This window comes from Phacochoerus africanus, chromosome 2 (assembly GCF_016906955.1).
Source record: "Phacochoerus africanus isolate WHEZ1 chromosome 2, ROS_Pafr_v1, whole genome shotgun sequence".
Taxonomy (NCBI): Eukaryota; Metazoa; Chordata; class Mammalia; order Artiodactyla; family Suidae; genus Phacochoerus; species Phacochoerus africanus.
The window spans coordinates 43,115,516-43,136,257 of NC_062545.1; the positions used below are offsets into that span (position 1 = coordinate 43,115,516).

At 41.1% G+C, this 20,742-nt stretch overlaps 1 protein-coding gene across 4 annotated transcripts in view; it reads left to right on the forward strand.

Moving 5' to 3' along the window:
* Positions 1–1,438: 1,438 nt before the first annotated feature.
* Positions 1,439–20,742, forward strand: part of MCM9 (minichromosome maintenance 9 homologous recombination repair factor) — a 118,887-nt gene continuing 99,583 nt past the window's right edge. For 3 of the 4 annotated variants that reach the window (XR_007132130.1, XM_047759617.1, XM_047759604.1), the window contains exons 1-4: positions 1,576–1,705; positions 5,006–5,324; positions 13,710–14,026; positions 15,860–15,941. Coding sequence is in view for 3 of the 4 variants with exons in the window: in XM_047759617.1 (XP_047615573.1) it covers positions 5,021–5,324; positions 13,710–14,026; positions 15,860–15,941 (703 nt within the window). In the remaining variant the exon portion in view is untranslated. Of the gene's footprint in view, positions 1,706–5,005; positions 5,325–13,709; positions 14,027–15,859; positions 15,942–20,742 lie in introns of all 4 variants that reach the window. The other variant, XM_047759595.1, reaches the window with a different exon arrangement.

Consider the following 20,742-nt stretch of genomic DNA (forward strand, 5'->3'; position numbering starts at 1 on the left):
CCAATCGTAGAAAGGTATAAGGAATTTTTTTAAAGAAAAAACATAATTTAAGAATATATGTTACTAAGTGAAAAAGCCAATCTGAAGAGGCAACATACTATACGATTTCGATTTTGATTTCGACAATATGATATCCTGGAGAACTATGGAAACAGTAAAAAGATCAGTTGTTGCTAGGGCTTAGGTGGGTGGGAGGGATGAATAACCAGAACACAGATTTTTAGGGCCTTGAAACTATTCTGCATGACACTACAGTGCTGGATACATGTTATTATATGTCTGTCAAAACTGACGATGTGTAACACCTAGAACAAACCCTACTATAAACCATGGACTTTGAGTGATGAAGTGTTAATCCAGGTTCATTAGTTCTAACAAATGCACCACTCTGGTAAAGGGATACTGTTAGTGAGGGAGACTGTATATGTGTGTGTGTGGGGGGGGGGGGACAAGGATTATGTGGTAAATCTTTGTACTTCCTGCTCAATTTTGCTATGAAAAATAAATATTATTAAAAATTTAATAAAATTTTAAAAATCAATTGTATTTCTACGTGCTAGAAAAGAACCACCAGAAATTGAAAATATCATATTCGTAGCATCAAAAGTATGTTTCCTCTTTCCTCATGATTTTTGGGATAAATTTGAGAAATAAAAGATCACACATTGTTGAAATTATATAACACCAAAATAAGTGATCAAGTAAATTCTTCCCATACTGACCTAGAGATTCTATGTAACCCCAACAAAAATCCCAGGTTTTCAACAGAAAATGACATGCTGGGTTTACAATTCATATGTGAACAGAAGAGCCCAAACAACTTTGAAAGAGAACAAAATTGGAAGCCAAATACTATCTGATTTCAAGACTCATTACAGTTACAGTAATTAAGACAACGTCGTGTTTTCATAAACGAGAGAACCTGGGAACAGAATTTAAGTCTTAGACCAACATACATAAGGACAACTGATTTTTGAACAGGTGCAAAGGCTATGCGGTGGAAAAAGTTCTCTCAATAAATGGTTCACATGCCAAAAAGTTACCCAAGATCCGTACTTTGCATCATATCTCAAAATTACCTCTAAATGGATCATAGACCTACACATAAAAATTTCATTTTGAAATTTCTTGGAAGAAAACATGGGCGAAAATCTTTGTGGGCTTAAGTCTGGCAGATATCTTAGCTCAAACCGCACAACCTCTCAAGAACAGCGCACAGCCCCGCCACTCCCCGGCGCCCGCTCCGCCCGCCCGCCCGGGCGCGGGCGGGGCGGGGGGGTTTCCTCCCGGCCAGGCCCGCCCCGCCTTGCCCCGCCCGGGACCCTCCCAGCCAGTCCCGCCCCGCCCCGCCCCGCCTCTCTCCTCCCACGGCGCCTGGCGATGCGCGCGCCCGCCCGTTTCTTCACCGGAAGAGCCACCAGAGCCGCCAAGTTGAGGCGGTGCGCGGCCCGGCGTCGGTCGGGAGCGCGGGCCCGACCGAGCCGCCCGCGTGGCTTCTGTCTCACCCAGGCGCGAGGCGGGCCCGCCGGAGCCTGCGCGCCCCCGCGGCCGACTGCGCCTGGAGCGGCCCTGCCCCGCCCCCATCTGGGGCCTCCTCCTGCCTCTCCAGCCCCGGCGCGACTCCACCACTCGGCCTGAGTTCTGTTCGCCCCTCGGCCTTGGGAGCAGCGTTCTCCCGGGGACTTCTGACTCCGCGTATCCGCCAGTAAGTGAGACCGCTGCCTCGTTTTACCATTATTTATTTCTCCTGCAGGGCATCCCAGGTTTCACCCACACCTGGTTAGTTCCAAAACTAATGAACTCCAGGACCAGGCCGGCGACAGAACGGCCCGTAACCGAGCCTGGGAAGTGTCTGAGACCTGATAAGTTGTTGTAGGGTACGGCCTGCGACCAGAGACGGAAGTGTGGAACGCGGTTCTCTCGGCACAACTCTACTCCACATTTGCTGAGCGCCCGCGGGGAGCCGGCGGCGAAGAAGCGCCAAGCAGAAGCTGGCGGGCGGGGAAGGGGCGGTGCTACTTGGGCGGGGCTTAGGGCTCGAGGGGCGTGGCTCCCTCCCGAAGGCGGTACGGCGGGTGGGCAGGCTGCGATTCCCTGTGATCTAGCTAGAGGTTGGCTCGTCTGAGTACTCCCAGGTTTTTTTTCGTTGGCGCGTTACTTTACTTAGAGGATACAGTAGCAAAATTTGGCCTTATTTATTTTATCTTCAAATAGTCAAAAGGAAAAGGAACTTGAAAGTTGCAAAACACTGCCACCAGTCTAAATCTAGGTGAGCATGTTTCTAGGGTTAGCAAACTGCTTGGAACAGTTGTGCCCAGATGTTGAAAGTGAATGCTAGTTTTTTAGTGATGTTATTTCGAAAAGACTAAGCCAAATCTTAATATGAACCATGAAATCGGCTGCTGCCCTCTTCCTGCCGTATGTGAGGCTTCCTTTAAAATTGCTAAATTTGTGGCTCCAGATTTAATATGCATGTATAGAACTTTAGAGATTGTCTTATAGCCACTCTTGGGATTCCAGATATTTTCTTTTAAGCAAAGGCCACATCATGAGAATACTGTATGATTAGGTGAATGATTAGATGGTTACTGTTTGATTAGTTGGAATGATTAATATGATTGTGATATGACTGGTTGTTCCTTCCCAAATGCTTTTTCTACTTTAGACTTAGCTGATTTTTATTTTATTTTTTTTGGCTGCACTCCTGGAATGGGGAAATTCCAAGGTGAAGGATCACACACTTGCCACATAGCGGCAACACCAGATCCTTAACTCACTGAGCCACCAGGGAACTTTTTGCTTAGCTGAGTTTATATTTCCTAACCTAAACAAAATACTTAAATCAATAGTGACCATTTTTTACTTTCACAAGTTGTCTTGCCTATACCATGCTCATCTCTTGATCTCATACTGGCATGGCATAAGTGTCAGATTTTTAACCTAACTATAGTATACCCCCTTTACTCCTTCCACACTTCCTAGGAGGTTCCCAAAGAAGGCAAAATATTGCTAATAGCGTGTAACATGTATTTAGGATGCTAAACTGTGAATGTCATAAGTCTTCTTTTATCTATTTCTAGAGCCTAGTACAGTAAATGGTAGTTGAATGAAATAAGTCAAAGGACATTTGTCCTCCAGCAGTCTGTTTACAAACCAAATAAGAACTTAGATGATCCACTTGGACAGTTTATTTGTAACTGTCCTTTGCCATGTCTGGATTATCACCCCATTTAAATTTAACCCTTTTCTCATTTGCGCTCCTATTTGTATACCATTTTTGCCACTGTTAGAGCACTGTTTCGTTTGATCTGTTCCTTGGTTCTCTGAGGGCATAGAGGACCTTTTATTGTGCTTTTTCATTTCCCACAACAGTGCCCTGTACATGGTAGATATCTACATGTATTCATGAAAATGGAATGGAGGAAGGCCCTTTTAAACTGTAGATAAAAATTTTAAAAATATGTATTGCCAGTAATGTACTATATTTCAATCCTAGTGATTTAAAGACCAGTGACCACTCTTGACAGCTGCTTTTGCTGAAGCTAATAGCTTTCCTAGGTTAGGAAAAGAAAATAGGAAAAAATTCATCTCCAAATGTAACTTTCTAAAGTCAATCTATTATTTACGTCAGGATTGGCTACCAACCTGAATAGCAGTTTTTGTTCCCTTTATGTCGCAGAATACAAATGAATATGTGTGTGAATAAGATCTAGAACCAGGATGCTTGCAAAGAACTCTACTAGGAGTCACTTAAACCAAAAGATTGGCATTTAGGATTTTAAATTTAAAGCAAGTGTGTATATGGAATGTGATTAAAGAAAAGGTAAGGGTCTTTTGCATAATATATTGTAAGATTAATAAGGAGGAGATTTTGGGGAAAAGATATGGGAAAGAAATTGGACCATTTTGGATTTCAATAAACAGTACCATCATAATTCTTTGACTTAAGGTTAACTTCACTAAAAAAATAAGTTTACTAAGTGACTGTGATAGATAATTCATATCTAATTAAGATTTGAATTTCAAGTAATATATATATTTTGGGGGGGGGTCTTTTTTTTTTTTTTTTTTGTCCTTTTAGGGCCGCACCTGCAGCAGACCCAGGCTAGGGGTCTAATCTGGGCTGCAGCCGCCGCCGGCCTACACCAGAGCCACAGCAACGCCAGATCCCAGTCACATCTGTGACTTACACCACAGCTCAGGGCAATGCCAGATCCTTAATCCATTGAGCAAGGCCAGGGATCGAACCTGCAACCTCATGGTTCCTAGTCGGATGCGCCACAATGGGAACTTCTCAAGTAATATTTTGAGATTAATGTGTGACCCAAAGTCAGAATGATTTACAACCAGTCTTTTTACAACCAGTCTTTTTTGTAAACTAGTGTGTAAGTCTAGAAAATCAGGAAGTTCCCAATGTGATGCAGTGGGTTAAGAATCCGACTACAGGAATTCCCGTCATGGGAACCTGGGAACCTCAATATGCTGTGAGTGCAGCCCTAAAAAGCCAAAAAAAAAATTTAAAAAAGATCAGCTCCGGTCACTGCCTAGGTACAAGTTGGGTACCCTGTCCAGTGCAGAGGGTTAAAGGATCCGATGTTGCCTCAGCTGTGGCTTGGATTCAGTGTCCGGCCTGGGAACAAAGCCGTATGCGGTAAATGCGGCCATGAAGTTTTTTTTTTGTTTTTTGTTTTTGTCTTTTTTTAGGGCTGTCCCTGCAGCATATGCAGGTTCCCAGGCTAGGGGTCGAATTGGAGCTACAGCTGCCAACCTATGCCACAGCCACAGCAAGTCAGTATCTGAGCCACGTCTGCAACCTACACCACATAGCTCATGGCCGCACCCGATCCTTAACCCACTGAGCAAGGCCGGGGATCCAACCTGTGTCCTCATGGATGCTAGTCAGATTAATTTTCACTGAGCCATGACGGGAACACCCAGATTTTTTTTTTAATTAAAAAAAAAAAAGAAAATCAAAGATATGACACAGTCCTTTCTCTTTCTTTAGTTACCTAGATACAAGATGAATAGCGATCAAGTTACACTGGTTGGTCAAGTGTTTGAGTCCTATGTTTCGGAGTACCATAAGAACGATATTCTTCTCATCTTGAAGGAAGGAGATGAAGATGCTCATTACCCAGTTGTGGTTAATGCCATGACCCTGTTTGAGACCAACATGGAAATTGGGGAATATTTCAATGCATTCCCCAATGAAGTGCTAACTATTTTTGATAGCGCCCTACGAAGATCAGCCTTGACAATTCTTCAGTCCCTCTCTCAGTCTGAAGGTGTCTCCATGAAGCAGAATCTTCATGCCAGGATATCAGGTGAATCACTTAAGGATTTTACTGCCCTGTTATTCTTTAGGAAGATTTTGAGAAATCCCAACGTACATTGAATTCGAGCACTAAGAAATAATTGATATTTTAAAAATATCCATGGTGTAGTTTTGTCCACTTTCGGAGAAGAATAATGATTTTATACTGTATTCTCTGAATATTTGGAAGGCTTAAATACTAGCCATGCCAACTCAAGGGAGGGAGAATGTAGAGAGATGGTATATTTGTGTGCATATATACACATACATATGTGTGTACAAAACAGTAATTCAGCTTTCTGAGCTTTTGTGACTACTGACAATAAAAGAATTGATAATTACAAAGAGTTAGAAAAGTAGTGGATGCAAAACAATTTTAGGAAATTCATTATTTTTATATATCAAGCTTAGCTTTGTGCTGGTCACCATTAGGCACACTACTTTTTGTTACATGAATGACAGATTTAGCATCTTAACTTTAAAGAAATTGTATTGGAGCCATCAGCAACTTGTGGCATCAAAGCTATGTCTTTGAATTCCTGCAATCTGTGATGAAGTTGGAGAACACACATACCACTTTGTTTGAAAATAAATACTTCACAGCATGTTTCATAAAGGTAGGGATTTACTATCAACAGAAACTACTGTTAGATGATTCCAAAACATTTAGGAGTCACTATAGAATTCCTTGGAGGCAAATTAAGATTCCCAAAACACCAGACGCTTGATTTAAGTGGAAACAATAGTATCTGTGATTGCACTTACTAGAATAAAATTATGAAGATTATTAATCTTTATGCATCAAACGCTAGATAATCTCTTGTAGGATCAAGAAGATAAAATTCTCTTCTGATAATGTTGTAGAGGAATTGTTAAAAGGGGCTCTAGTTAATGTTACTGAAATGTTATTTAGCACATAGTTTTAGGCTGTTTATGTTTAGATTCTTTTCTTGTATGCTCAGTTTAAATACTAAATTTTTTTTTCTTTTTGTCTATTCTAGGGCTGCTCCCATGGCATATGGAGATTCCCAGGCTAGGGGTCTAATCAGAGCTGTAGCCACTGGCCTACGCCAGAGCCACAGCAACACCAGATCCGAGCCACATCTGCAACTTGCTCCACAGGTCATGGCAACACTGGATCTTTAACCCACTGAGCAAGGCCAGGGATTGAACCCGCAACCTCATGTTCCTAGTCGGATTCGTTAACCACTGAGCCACAATGGGAACTCCTAAATACTAAAAATTTGTTTGCCTGAGTGACCCTATTGCTTTCAGTGAATTAAGCCTATTTCTTCATTCTTCTCTGAGAAAGTGAATTGTACATTATTTACTACCATGGTAACATTCATTTCCTTTGTAGGCATATGCTAGACCCTTGGGAAACCAAAATGAATGTGGGATAGTCTCTCATGTAAAGGAGCTCAAGGCTGTAGGGGCTGTAGTCAAATATTTACCAAATCACATATGTATGCCCACATACCTGCAACTGTGCATATTAAACTTAATTGTAAAGGAGCTTATTGGCAGCTTTTATTATGTGAGGCATGCCTCACTCAAGATGCTGCAAGATCTGTTAGCTCATAGAGCAGGGAGTGAATTGTCCTAGAGGATTCACCCAAGATTTCAAGACGGAAGGTGAGGTCACGGAGGGAGATGATCCAGGCAGAATGAACCAAGGAATAGAAATAGCCTGGTTTTAGGTATATTACACTATTTTAGACTCCAGGCAAAGCATTTAATTATTAAAACCCAGGCTGCCACTGTGGCTCAGTCTCCATAGGAACATAAGACATTTTCTGGTTTTTTATTCTAGGATATGCATTGCTTTGTCTTACAGGATTTTTACTGGTTTAAAGTACTTGCTATTTCCAGTAGTTTGTATGAAAGGTACTCAAAAACAGTTGGCATCAAAGTAAATGAGAAAGAAAAAATAACGCTCACATGTTGTTTAAAGTAGTAGTTCTCAAAGAGGCATGGGCATCAGAATCACCTGGAGGACTTGTTAAAATGCTGATTACTGGGCCTCAAGCCCACAGTTTCTTATTGAAGAGGCCTAGCCTGGGGCCTAAGAATTTTCATTTCTCAGAGCTCTGAGGCCGATCCAGCTTTCCAGGGACTGTAGGCTGGAAACCACAGAGCCGTAGTAATTGATCTGGACATATCGCAAGCAGAAATGTAGACATTTCTCTCTATTTTAAAATTTTCTTGTTTCTTTTATCAGTGAATGAGTCAGAACAAGCTAAAGGTTTTTGTCATTCAGCACTCTGGGTGGCTTAGTGCCAGCAGTACCTGTTGCTTCACTGAAATAATTGAAGAGGACACTTAGTAATATGTATAGTTAAGATGGAAAGGTTAAAATGCATTGACATTTCTGTCAAAACATTGTCCCTTATCCTTTATTTTTAGTACCAAAATTTAGTACTGATTCTGTGATCAGTTTTTCTTAACACTATATTGCTTTTATCTGTCTATATTATAGATTTACTTAAAGATTGTAATATAAAAAACAATCTGAAGATCCAGTAATGTACATACCTCTGTGATACTTTACTTAAAATAATACACTTTACTGTATAAAATAAACTACTTGATGGTAATGATAGTCATGTTCTAAACTAATTTGCTTGATTCTAATATATGTATACACACACACACACACACACACACCATAGTCAGTATCATACGTGATTCAGTTTAATAAAATAAGAACAATAAGAATGGCACATTTCCCTGGATTTTAAAAGAATAGAAGATAATTAAAAGCTGATTTTCTTAGAAAAATTAGTTGTAATTGTTTAGATAGTATTTTCTTTCTAGATGCTGTAATTGAGTATAAATATAGCCCCCTTGTTGAGGTGGGCAACAGGGAATTCACTTGTCCTGGCCTCACTTAAGGAGAAGCACAGGGGGCTTGGTGAGCACGTGAGGGACCCCTGTGGCTGAGCCCTGACTCCCTCCACCTCCCACCTGCCTTCTTCATCAGTGTGTAATATCTCTCCAACATATCACCTTATGCTGATTGAGATAAAACCAGTATTGTATAGACTTTGTCGTGACCCAGCGTGCACAGACCCGGGTCATCATTTGCAAGGAAAGGAAGGCATCTCTAGCCCCAAGGAGTACCTTCTTTTTCACTCTTCCTGGCAGAAGTTTCCTCCAGATTTAAAAGGCTTCTTTTGGAGTTCCTCTTCTGGCTCACTGGTAACAAATCTGACTGGCATCCATGAGGATGAGGATTCATTCCCTGGCCCTCCTCAGTGAGTTAAGGATCTGGCATTGCTGTGAGCTGTGGTGTAGGTCACAGACACAGCTTGGATACCGAGTTGCTGTGGCTGTGGCATAGGCCAGCAGCTGTAGCTCTGATTCAACCTCTAGCCTGGGAACTCCCATATGCCATGGGTGTGGCCCTAAAAAGCAATAAATAAATAAATAAAAGGCATCTTTTATGCAATAGTGCATTCATTTGACCGTTTTGCTTAGCTCTTCTAGTTGTGTATTTGTGAGGTTCTGTCCTGGACTTAATAAGGGAGTTTTCTTGCAGAAGAGTAAACTTTAGTGCACTCTTCCTGGCTGAGTGAAAGAAGCCCTACAATAGGCACAGAAAGATTCATGCATTTTGTCTGGACTAGGAAATTGGAAGCCAGATGTGATAAAGGCAAGGCTAGAGAAAGAGAGAAAGCCCATTTCCCCTTCTCTTTTATTCACTATTTTTCTCCTTACCTTCTCCTTACCTAAAAGTGCCTAATAAAGCACTGGGCTGGGCAGAGGGGCATGAAAAGGATCTCAGGAAGTGACCTTACCCTCCAGATATAAAATGGTTAAGGAACAGTGCCCAGAAAAATGTGACTAAGGACCTAAATGAGTGGTCCCATGGTCATAGCATTTGTGGGAGGTCCTGTAGGATATGATCTCAATAGGAGATGTGAGCAGGCAATGAAAGTGTAGGGCATTACTATTAAATGAGAGGAGGGAAGGGAGGTTAAGCAACTGTTCCCATAATGTAAGTCCCTTCTATTCTTAGAGGTGATGATGTGCAAGTCAATAGAACCATGGGACTGAGGATTTAAGTGGTTTTCCTGGGTTGTATGTTGAGAAAGTTACAGACCCTGTCCAGAAGATTCAGGTGTATGTATACATAAAATTTTGCCTGAATTTCAAGAGGTTCAGGACTTTCCTGAAGCCCAACCATGGCCCCTAATCAAGAACTTCAATTTAGATGAGACATCAGTCTGCATCCTGAGGTCAGTGAGGATGGGGTAAGAGACCAACTTAGGGAGACACGTGAGCCAGGTGCTATGAAGTCAGTCACCCACTCAGGCCAAACCCAGCAGGGGAGTGGGGTGGGGGGAGAAGCATAGAGCCTTTGGTGGGGGTGGCCAGAATGACCAGGAGAGACCCCTCTTTCAACTCTGTGTCCCCCTTTATCCTCTATCCACTCTTCTTTTCACAACCAAATGTTTTGACAGAGTACGTGCCTTCTTCAGCATGATGTTCTCCCCGTCATACTTTCACCTCCATTGCACCGAAACTATCCTTTCCCGGTTGCCAGTGACTGCCTCATGGCCAGAGTGAGAGATGCTTGTCAGTTTTTGTCTTCTGTTATTTCCCTGCCTGGACTGTCGACCCCTCCCCTTTTGTAAAACTGCATGCTTTGCCCCATTGACAGCACTCTCTGGCCGCTTCCTCCCTCTCTAGCTGCTCTGGAAGTCTCTTCCCTTTCTGGTTCTGTAGGTGTTAGGGCCTCAGGGTTCAAATGACACCATCTGCTCCTGGATCCTGCATTCTCTTCCTGATGGGGTAGCCTCCATCCTAAACCTAGCAGCAAGTGCCAACTCTGTTTATTTATTGATTTTTTTAAGCCAGGATCTGTCTCTTAAGCTTGGTATCCAGGTAGCCTCTTGTCTGTCAGATGTTTCAAACTAGAGATATTTTCTTACAAACTCAGTGTATCAAAAAGTGTAGTCATAATTTCCCTCTGCTGAAAATGCTATTTCCTTATTTATTCTTTTAACAGATATTTACTGACTGACTACCATGTGCCTTGCAGAATTCCCAGACTCAGTTAATGGAACCAGAGAACTAGAAGTCACTCTAAATGTCACCTTCTTCCTTGGACTTTATCTCTAATTGGTCTCAAAGCTCACATAGTACCTTTAATATCTATTCCTCCCCTCTTCCTTGCCTGCCTTTCATCTATCTTTTAGTGTTTTTAAAATTTTATTGAAATATAGTTGATTTACAATGTTGTGTTAATTTTTGCTATACAGCAAAGTGACTCAGTTATACATTATATATATTCTTTTTCATATTCTTTTCCATTATGTTTATCACAGGGTATTGAATATAGTTCCCTGTGCTATACAGTAGGACATTGTTTATCCATCCTATGTATAATAGTTTTGCCTCTGCTAATCCCAGACTCTTAATCTTTTCCTCCTTTCCACCTCTGGCAACCATAACGCTGCTCTCTATATCTGAGTCTGTTATTGTTTCATAGATATGTTGATTTGTATCATATTTTAGATTCCACATATAAATGACATCATATGGTATTTGTCTTTCTCTTTCTGACTTTACTTAGTGTGATAAAATCTCTAGGCCCATCCCTGTTGTTGCAAATGGCATTATTTCTTTTTTCATGGCTGAGTAGTCTTTCATTGCTACTGGAATGGATATCACATCTTCTTTATCCATTCATCTGTCAAAGGACATTTAGGTTGTTTTGAGGGTTTTTTCGACCCTTTTTGTCACAGCTGAACCTGTGAAATATGGAAGTTCCTAGGTTAGGTGTTGAATTGGAGCTGCAGCTGCTGGCCTACGCCACAGCCATGGAAACACCAGTCCGAATCACATCTGTGGACCTGCACAACAGCTTGAATCCTTAACTTACTGCACTGGGCCAGGGATCGAACCCTTTCATCCACAGCAACATGAGCCACTGCAGTCAGATTCTTAACCCATTGCACCACAGTGGGAACTCCCAGGGTTTCCTTTTGAAGCAGTGAAAATATTCTGAAATTAGACAGTGGTGGTGATTGTATAACCTTGTGAATGTACTAATAACCACTGAATTAAATACTTTAAAAGGGCAAATTTTTTTATGCATAAACTATATTCTCATTTTTAAAAAGCATTGAGAATCTACAGGCAGAGTGAAGACCTGTTGCCATAATATACATCCAATTCAGGCCAAGTAAGAAGAGACATCTCCCACTTGGTTTTTTTTGTTTCTTAACATTGTAGCATATGAACTAAAAGAGAACATTGTGCCCCTGAAACATAAGCCATGGGAATATGAAGACTAGATCTATTCTTTTTTTTTTTTTGTCTTTTGTCTTTTTTGTTATTGTTGTTGTTGCTGCTATTTCTTGGGCCACTCCCGCGGCATATGGAGGTTCCCAGGCTAGGGGTTGAATCGGAGCTGTAGCTACCGGCCTACGCCAGAGCCGCAGCAACGCGGGATCTGAGCCGCGTCTGCAACCTACACCACAGCTCACGGCAACGCCGGATCATTAACCCACTGAGCAAGGGCAGGGACCGAACCCGCAGCCTCATGGTTCCTAGTCGGATTCGTTAACCACTGCGCCACGACGGGAACTCCCTAGATCTATTCTTAATGAAAATCTTCGGGTTGGTTAGTTTGGCTTTTACTTGGTTTTAACTACAAATATTGGTGTGTTCTTGGTAGCTCAACATTTAGCTACGTGCAGCTGATTTAGCAGGTGCCGGAGATCAACAATGAAGAATGAGTAGAGTGAATATTTTTTAATGGATAAAACACCTGCTTTAATCCTTCCCCAACCTCTCTGTCTATTCCTGCACATGTCAGCCTCAGGGTGTTTTAATGAAGTATTCCCCAGGAATTTGGAAATAGGGAAATGAGCTTGTTTTCTGAGAATTAAACTGTAAAGTCAACACAGATTAGAGCATAGATACACAAAATCATCCTAAGCAAAAGTATGGCTCCCTTACTGGCAAAATATGATGCAATCCAAGTTAATATAAATAAAGAATATTTCCATTAGAAAGCAGGCAAGCCATGAGTTCCCGTCATGGCTCAGCGGTAACAAATCTGACTATTATTCATGAAGATGTGGGTTCAGTCCCTGGCCTCACTCATTGGGTTAAGGATCCGGCATTGCCATGAGCTATAGTGTAGGTTGCAAATGTGGCTCGGATCTGGTGTTGCTGTGGCTGTGGTGTAGGCTGGCAGCTGCAACTCCCATTTGACCCCTAGCTTGGGAACTTCACTATGCTGCAGGTGCAGCCCTAAACAAACAAACAAACAAACAAACAAAAAGCAAGCAAGCAGGCAAGTTAACCTCAGAAGTATAGAAAAAGGAGTCATAGTGGCAAATGAATGTCACAGTGCCCACCCTGTTCATATAGTATGTGATATAAAGAGAGTCTCAGCCAGCAGCAGAGAAAATTTAAGTATGTCTGTATAGTTCTAACCTGTAACACCAGATTAATGTAGCTTTCCCCTCATCTAACCATTTTACGATTTTTAAAAAATTCCTTGCCTCCCAAATTGCCTTTTGATGATGACAACAATAATGATGACAATGGCGATGATTTGGCTTTCAGAGTAAATATATCACCAGGGAGAAAATCATACCCATTATGGTCATTTCTCATGAGCTTGGTAAATTTCATAGCTCTGTACTCAGTGTTCATGTTTATCAGATTTCAGAGCTACTAAGTTTCAGGTACAAGGTAACAGACCGTAGGTCATGAACCAGAGTTAAATTCTACATTAATAAACCTGTTAGGAGGCAGCCCTTGACCATCACAGCCAGCATCTCTCTATTCCAGCGGTACCTTGTAGTCAAATATGTGGGCATTTCCACATCAGAATTTTCTTTGGCATTTTGCACGTTTTAAGTTGCCTGTTTATTAATGGTGAAAACCCACAAGGTTTTTAAAGGATAAAGTGATGCTGTAGGTTAACCTCTAGGTAATTCAAGGCTTGAAAACACTGTCAGCTTTATGTATTAATAAATCCCGAACCTAACTGGAAAAAGCACTAGCCTTTGGTCATTCCCCTGCCATCTCTTTGTCACTCAGCTTGGGCGTTTTACTCAGAGTCATCAGTTGATTTTATGTGTGGCATATGGTGGTCTATTCTTCATTAAATGAGGTTAAAATTATATACTATATTTACATCCTACTGAGATAGCCCTTTGAGGGAATTAAAAGAGACTCTATCAATAATTGTTACTTGAAATAATTCTTTTCTGTTTTCTTGAGTTGATCTGACTTTTTTCTTAAGTAAAACACGAAGATTTTTTTTCTGAAATTATACTTTCCCCTTCAGGAAATATGAGAAAAATATATTGCATGGAGTTAATCCCCAATGTATAAGTTAATGTGGTTTTGTTTTGTTTCTCCTCAGGATTGCCTGTTTGTCCCGAGCTGGTGAGGGAGCACATCCCAAAAACCAAGGATGTGGGACACTTTTTATCTGTCACTGGGACAGTGATCCGAACAAGTCTGGTGAAGATCCTGGAGTTTGAACGGGATTACATGTGTAATAAGTGCAAGCATGTCTTTGTGGTCAAGGCTGACTTCGAGCAATATTATACCTTCTGCCGGCCATCCTCATGTCCCAGCTTGGAGAGCTGTGGTTCCACAAAATTCACTTGCCTCTCAGACTTGTCTTCCTCTCCAACTCGGTGTAGAGATTATCAGGAAATCAAAATTCAGGAACAGGTAAATGATCAAATAAATGAGAAATATAACAAATTTGAAGAAATGTTTTTCAGCTGTAGGTAAATTGCCAAGATGCAAGAATCCGTAAAGGATTACAAACGGAACTTGTGTCATCACTTGGTAGAATATCAAGTGTGAAACTGCCACATAGAGGATAAATTTAGGGGAGTTCCCAGTGTGGTTCAGTGGGTTAAGAACCTGACTAGTATCCATGAGGTCATAGGTTCGATCCCTGGCCTTGCTCAATGAGTTAAGGATACAGCATTACCATGAGTTGCAGTGTAGGTCATAGATGCAGCTCGGATCTGGTGTTGCTATGGCTTTCGTGTAGGATGGCAGCTACAGCTCCAATTTGACCCCTAGTCTGGGAACTTCCGTATGCTGCGGGTAAAGCCGTAAAGAGGAGAAAAAATAAGAGTGTAAAATTTAGGAACCATAAAATAATCATCTTTTTATAGCAAGCATTGGCAAGAGGGTTATGAAATGACTTAAAGAAGTGAATATTTAAGAAGTTCAAACTATTTGTGCTTAACTAAGTGACAGGAAAAAATTAAATGGGTTTAATTGATTGTTAAACATTACTGTGGTCAGGAATTGGGGTTTAGGTTCAATTTACTTGCTGTGCCAAATGAGGCAAACATAAATAAACACTCTTTAACATGTGGGAGTGAGCCTGATCTTCCTTCATTTGCTGCTTAAGCACAAAGGCTTATCCAATATCAAGGACTCAGACCCTTTCTGTCTTTCCACACCATTCTTAACACACAGCTTCTATTTTTTTTTTCAATGTATGAAGTAGCTTTATTAATATAGGATGCTTGTAAAGGAGAAAAGCAGGCAGGCAAAAGGGCTCTGCCCTGAGAACTAAGTAGGCTACATTTTTATAATCAAAGGAAAAGTGGGAAGGGGGAGAAGACCATCTTCTTCTTTGTCCTTCGTGAAGGTGTTGCAGGAAAATGGGGCACAAGAGCATGGCCATGTCCCCGGTCTCAGATGAGTTCCTTGGACAGGCAGCTAAGTGAAGGTCCTTGGCTTCTTGCAGGAAAGACTTCAAGGGTGAGCCATAATGCAGTGAAAGCAGGTTTATTGAGAGAGAGACACATGAAGCTGAATGTGGTCTGTCTCCTAAGGCGAGAGTTGCCCCAAGGCATGGGGTCATCTTGGAAAGTGAGAGCAGCCACATGGCTCTCTTCTTAAGGTGTGTGGTCTAGGATGGTGGCTACAACTCTGTCATATCTGTCTGCCTGTTGAAGAACAGGAAAAAGAAGACGAGTGCACCTGTCATCTAACCCAAGTCTCCATTTAATCAGCCTCCCTCATTCTCCTGCAGCTCATCTGCTTATATGTTGGTGGTCAGAACTTAGTCATATGACCACACCTAGCTGCAAGGAAGTCTGGGGGATTAGCCTTCTTACTGGGCATGTGTCCTTGTGGGATACAAAACCAAGGTTCTGTTACCAGAGAATAGTCAAAGGAACTGAGTGATTTGGCCCCAGTCCTAGGATTAGAGGTCAGGAAAAACTGCTTCTCTCTTTTAGTTAAGTAACTTTGTTATTGTTTAGTAGTTGTAGCATACATTTATTTTGACCATCTATAAAGTAGATTATATTTGGAGATATTTTTCATATTGGTGTTTTTATTTTACTCTTGTTTTGGTGAATTCTTAAATGGATAGTAGACAGAATTTTCAAGAAAATTCCATAAATCCCCATCATAACCAAGTTGTATCATAGTACCTCAGAAATAGAAACAGTAATTTGAAGAACTGCTAGGCTTCTGAATACTTAGTGTGTGTTTAAGCATCCTCAGTATCTGCTTTCTTTTCCTCGCTAGGTTCAAAGGCTGTCTGTCGGAAGTATCCCACGGTCTATGAAGGTTATCCTGGAAGATGACTTAGTAGACAGCTGCAAGTCAGGTAAGAATGAACTCTTGCTAGCTTACCTAGTAGGTCCTGAAGTCTGAATTAGGAAAAGCCACTTTTTATTTTCCCCAAGATCAATGGCAAGTGAGTGTGGAGGCTTGGTTGCTTAGTTGCTCACCTTGAGAACAGAGGCTGGTGAGAGATGGGTGGTGATAGCAGGAGAGAAGCTAGGCTGGAGTCTAGTGCTCTAGTCCAGCTGCTTGTTCTATAGATGAAGAACCTACATCGTCCAAGGTCACTGGGAGAAGTAAGTGGCCAAACTGGAATGTGAACTTAGATCCACTGACCTCTAGTCCAGTGCTCTCTTAGGTGCACCAGAGCTTAACAGCAGCAGCATTGAAAAATGTAGTGGTTTTAGTGGGCATTTATATAAAACGCAGCAGAGGAAGTGACTGTCAAATGCTACGGTACTCTAACTAGTGTTCTTCTCTGTTCTGTGCTGGTGACACCACTATAGAAGTCACATTGACTTGGGTCTCCTGACCTCAGAGGGTCCTTAGTGTTTCCATTGGCCAAGTGCCTGAATTGGGAGGGAACTCAAAACCATACTGACAGAAGAACCGTGGGTGTTTAGCCTCAGAAGCCTCAAGAAGAATGTGACAGCCAACTTTCTTTAGTTGGAAGATTGTTGGATAGAAATGGAGTTGTACTTAGATGTTGTTGGACGTCAGTGGGTTGGAGCTGCAGGAAGGTAGATTTTGTCTCAGTATCTAATATACAGAGGTGTCCAGCATGAGCTCTGGATGATGGTGAGTTTCTTTTCTCAGACAAGTAGAGGATGTACAGCAATTTATTAGCAATCTGGGCCTCATGGTGATGGTTAATCTGGATGGTCTTCCATGTTCCAGGCAAATCAAAGACTCTGAGCCTCCAAGCTGTTCTGGAAATTTGAGGATTTTAGAAGCCTGGTTGTTGCAATCTCATTCTAAGCCATGTTTTGATCTTTGGGGCAACCAGACAGCCCCTAAGCTCTCCTTTGTCCCTCTCAACTCATCTTGTCCCCTCTTACTCTCCTTACTGGGGAGCTTGAGAAGAAATCAAACTTAAAATATTTGCAGAAGGGTTAGTATGGACCCACATCTATAGAGACATGTTCTATGCTGAGTTAATAAAATCACTGTCTTTACAAAGAAAATGGTAGGGAAAGATTTTATTTGAAAAATAAAGATATTAGGAGATTTTATAAAAACAGCTTTGTTGCTCAAGAAGGTAAATACTATTCTCCCTTCTGCAGTAACTATATTTAAATATCATAAGAGATATTCTTTTTTTTTTTTTTCTTTTTATGGCCACACCCATGGCATATGGAAGTTCCCAGGCTAGGGGTTGAATTGGAGCTGTAGCTGCCAGGCAGCCACAGCCACAGTGACTCGGGATCCCAGTCTTGCCTGTGACCTACACCACAGCTCATGGCAATGCAAGATCCTTAACCCATTGAACGAGGCCAGAGATGGAACGCATGTCTTCGTGGATCCTAGTCGGGCTTGTTAACCCCTGAGCCACAAAGGGAACTCCCATTTATTCTTAATAAAATTTGGTGTGTTTTAAAATGGATGTGGTGGTGATATGCAAATATAATGCAAAAGAAAGCATGAGAAAACAAAGCTTTCTTCAGTTGGTAGGGAGTAGGGCTATAAAATTGATAGGGTACTGGTCAGCTAGAGGCAAAGATCTCAGATAGAAGCAGATGGGCTTCAAAGTGATAATCTCAAAGTTTTAATCAAAAACTTTTTTTGTAACCAAAGTGCTTGATATTTTCTGTATTTCACCACAGGTACCCTCATCTGCCCTGCTTCTCCCCCACTTTCTCATTAACAAAACTGACAGGCCCTAAAGACTGAAATGTAAAGCTTATATAAGTCTTTCAGATTTATACACTTTCAATCCCAAACCAGGTCGTCCTCAGAGCTGCAAAGCTTTCAGCATCTTCTCTGAGGCTACTCTTTCTAGCCTAAGAAAAGGTGAATGGAAACGTATTCCCCTAAAGCCAGATTCTTCTGCTCCCTAAACACATTCCCGGGCCTTGACCAGACCTTTGTTATGAGAAGGATATGAGAGCTTAGTCTTTCTTTTTCCTTCTCTATTTCCATATAACTTAAAAACTGTTGCTTTTACTGTTTGCCTAACAATTTCTTTTTTCATTTGGGCCACACATTTGGGCATATAGAAGTTCCCAGGCTAGGGGTTGAATCAGAGCTGCAGCTGCTGGTCTATACCACAGCCACGGCAATGCCAGATCAGAGCCATGGCTGCAACCAGCGCTGCAGCTTGCAGCAATGCCAGATCCTGAACCCACTAAGCAAGGCCAGGGATTGAACCCGAATCCTCACAGGTACTCTCTCAGGTTCTTTACCCACTGAGCCACAGTGGGAACTCCAGCTAGCAATTTCTATTGGCTACTTAACATTTAATTTAAATTGAAAGTGGATCAGAAAGTGGAAATGATTGTTTTCAATGATTGTCCTTCAGTTCACTTCAACATTTTCTGCTTTAAATATTTTCCACTAAAACGCCTTAATCTCTGAATGAAACAAGTAGCACCAGCGTTTCCTTGGGCAGTAACAGGCATGTCTGATTTCTTATTTCATGTCCCAGTGCTCCGCTACTGGACTCATTGAAAATGCTTCATTTTCTCTAAATTCTATCATTTTCCTTTTCTTAACCCTAGGCTTCTCCAGATGCCTCATTTATAAAATATTTACTGAGCTGACACTTCATTAAAATGATGAGGCAAAGCCTCTACAGAAACAAAGATTTCAATATCTAGAGTCAAGAATAATTCTTTATCAAAGACGTCCCCCTTCCACCCAAGAATCACCAACCCATAGTTTGAAATTTGTGTCACATATGTCAGCAGTTTATAGTTGTCTACACAGTGTTCTGAGTAAATACCAACTGTGATGGTGGGTTGCCTGCTAAATGGACAAGACTATATCAAAGTACCTTGTTCATAAGATTCTAGTTTTTAACTAGACGCTGTATGTCTGGATCAGCAAAGCAGTGCTTATGTGAGCTTTGCCAGACAGGAAAATGTCCTTTGATGGGGATTAAGATGTTTTCATGCAATTTACCTAAATTGAATTCTGTCTGCACTTAAAAAAAAAAAAAAAAAATCTTAAGCTGTTTTTCTTTCACACATCACTAATAATAAAGAATGGATGGAAGCAGCCTGTCAATAGCTATTTCTTCATTTATCCATGGCTACAAACCTCTGTGAGAATCAGAAGACATGAATAGCATACTCCTTGCCCTTGAGAAATTTACAGTCTAGTTAGGAACCCCAATCTGACATTGCAGAGTAATCAAGTTGGAGGTTGTGTCCTGGCAACAGGGAGATCAGAGGTGGGTCTGACCAGCGCTCTTTGTGGTAAATTTGCTGCAGAAGATAGGGGGCCACAAAGAGATGGGATAGAAAAGTTAGAATTTTAGCTTCCTGAAAATAACATTGTTTATAGTAACATTTACTGTGGAAAAACATACAAGTTTCAAACAAGTGTTTATTGCCTTGGACTATCATGTATACCTCACAATTGTTCTGATAATCTGTCACAATAAATATCTGAGTAAATTAAAACATATATATTGAAGGTTGTTTTTTTGTTTGTTTGTTTTGGGGTTTTTTTGTTTTTGTTTTTGTTTTTTTGCTTTATAGGGCTGCACATGCAGGGTATGGAAGTTCCTAGGCTAGGAATCAGATCAGAATTGCAGCTGTTGGCCTACACCACAGCAGAGCAATGCAGGATCCAAGCCACAGTGGCGACCTACACCATAGCTCACGGCAACCCTGGATCCTTAACCCACTGAGTGAGACCAGGGATGGAACCCGAATCCTTATGGATACTAGTCGGGTTCGTTGCCGCTGAGCCACAGTGGGAACTCTTATTGGAGGGTTTTTTTAATGGTATCAGTTGCTCTACAAATGTAAAGTAGATTTACTAATAATAGCTAATATTTATTGAGCACTTATTCTAGATATTGCATTAAGTACTTTATATGCATTATCTGAGCTAATTCTCACTATAGTTCTGTGATGTAAATATAATTATTCCCATTTCGTAGATCAAAAAATAAGCTCAGTTTATTAGGTAGCTTGCCCACGGTCACATAGCCAGTGAGAGGTGGAGCTGGGATTTGAATCCACATCTGATGAGTCAGTGCTCTTGGGCATTCTCTACATTACCCCTGCATAGTGAAGTCAGCTTATTCCTAGTGGGTCTAGTTTCTGAAAGTGAAGCTTCTCATTCGACTAATATAGAAACAATCTACTATAACTCATTAAAATGACCATAGATAGTAGAGAATGGTTCCAAGCGCTCATATAAAGTTGCCATGGTCATTTGCATCTAAAAAATTGGGGACAGATAGTATAGTAAATGATCACTATTCCTGATTGGATTTGCAAACAATCCAAGGAGTAATTTTGGAAGGATGTTGAAAACATATGTAAGGAACCCATTTAATATATTTGTTACCATTTACTATGAAGTCGCCTTTGGCTAGAAATATGCCTTCTATTGTGTGAATTGCTACCACCAGTTCCATGCATATAGCATTTATAAAACACTTTTCTTCAGGAAATCAAAAACCCCACAGATTACACATTACACATTGATGTTTAGAGAGTGAAAGGCATTTTACATCCACAAATATCCTATATTTGACACAGGCTCAGAAATAAAGACTTAGATATTAGTTCAGAGACAGTGTTTGTTGTGCAAACTAAACACTAGAGTTGGATTGAATGTACTCCAACATCCTATGTTCAACAAGATTAAAATCTTGGGGACTAGGATTA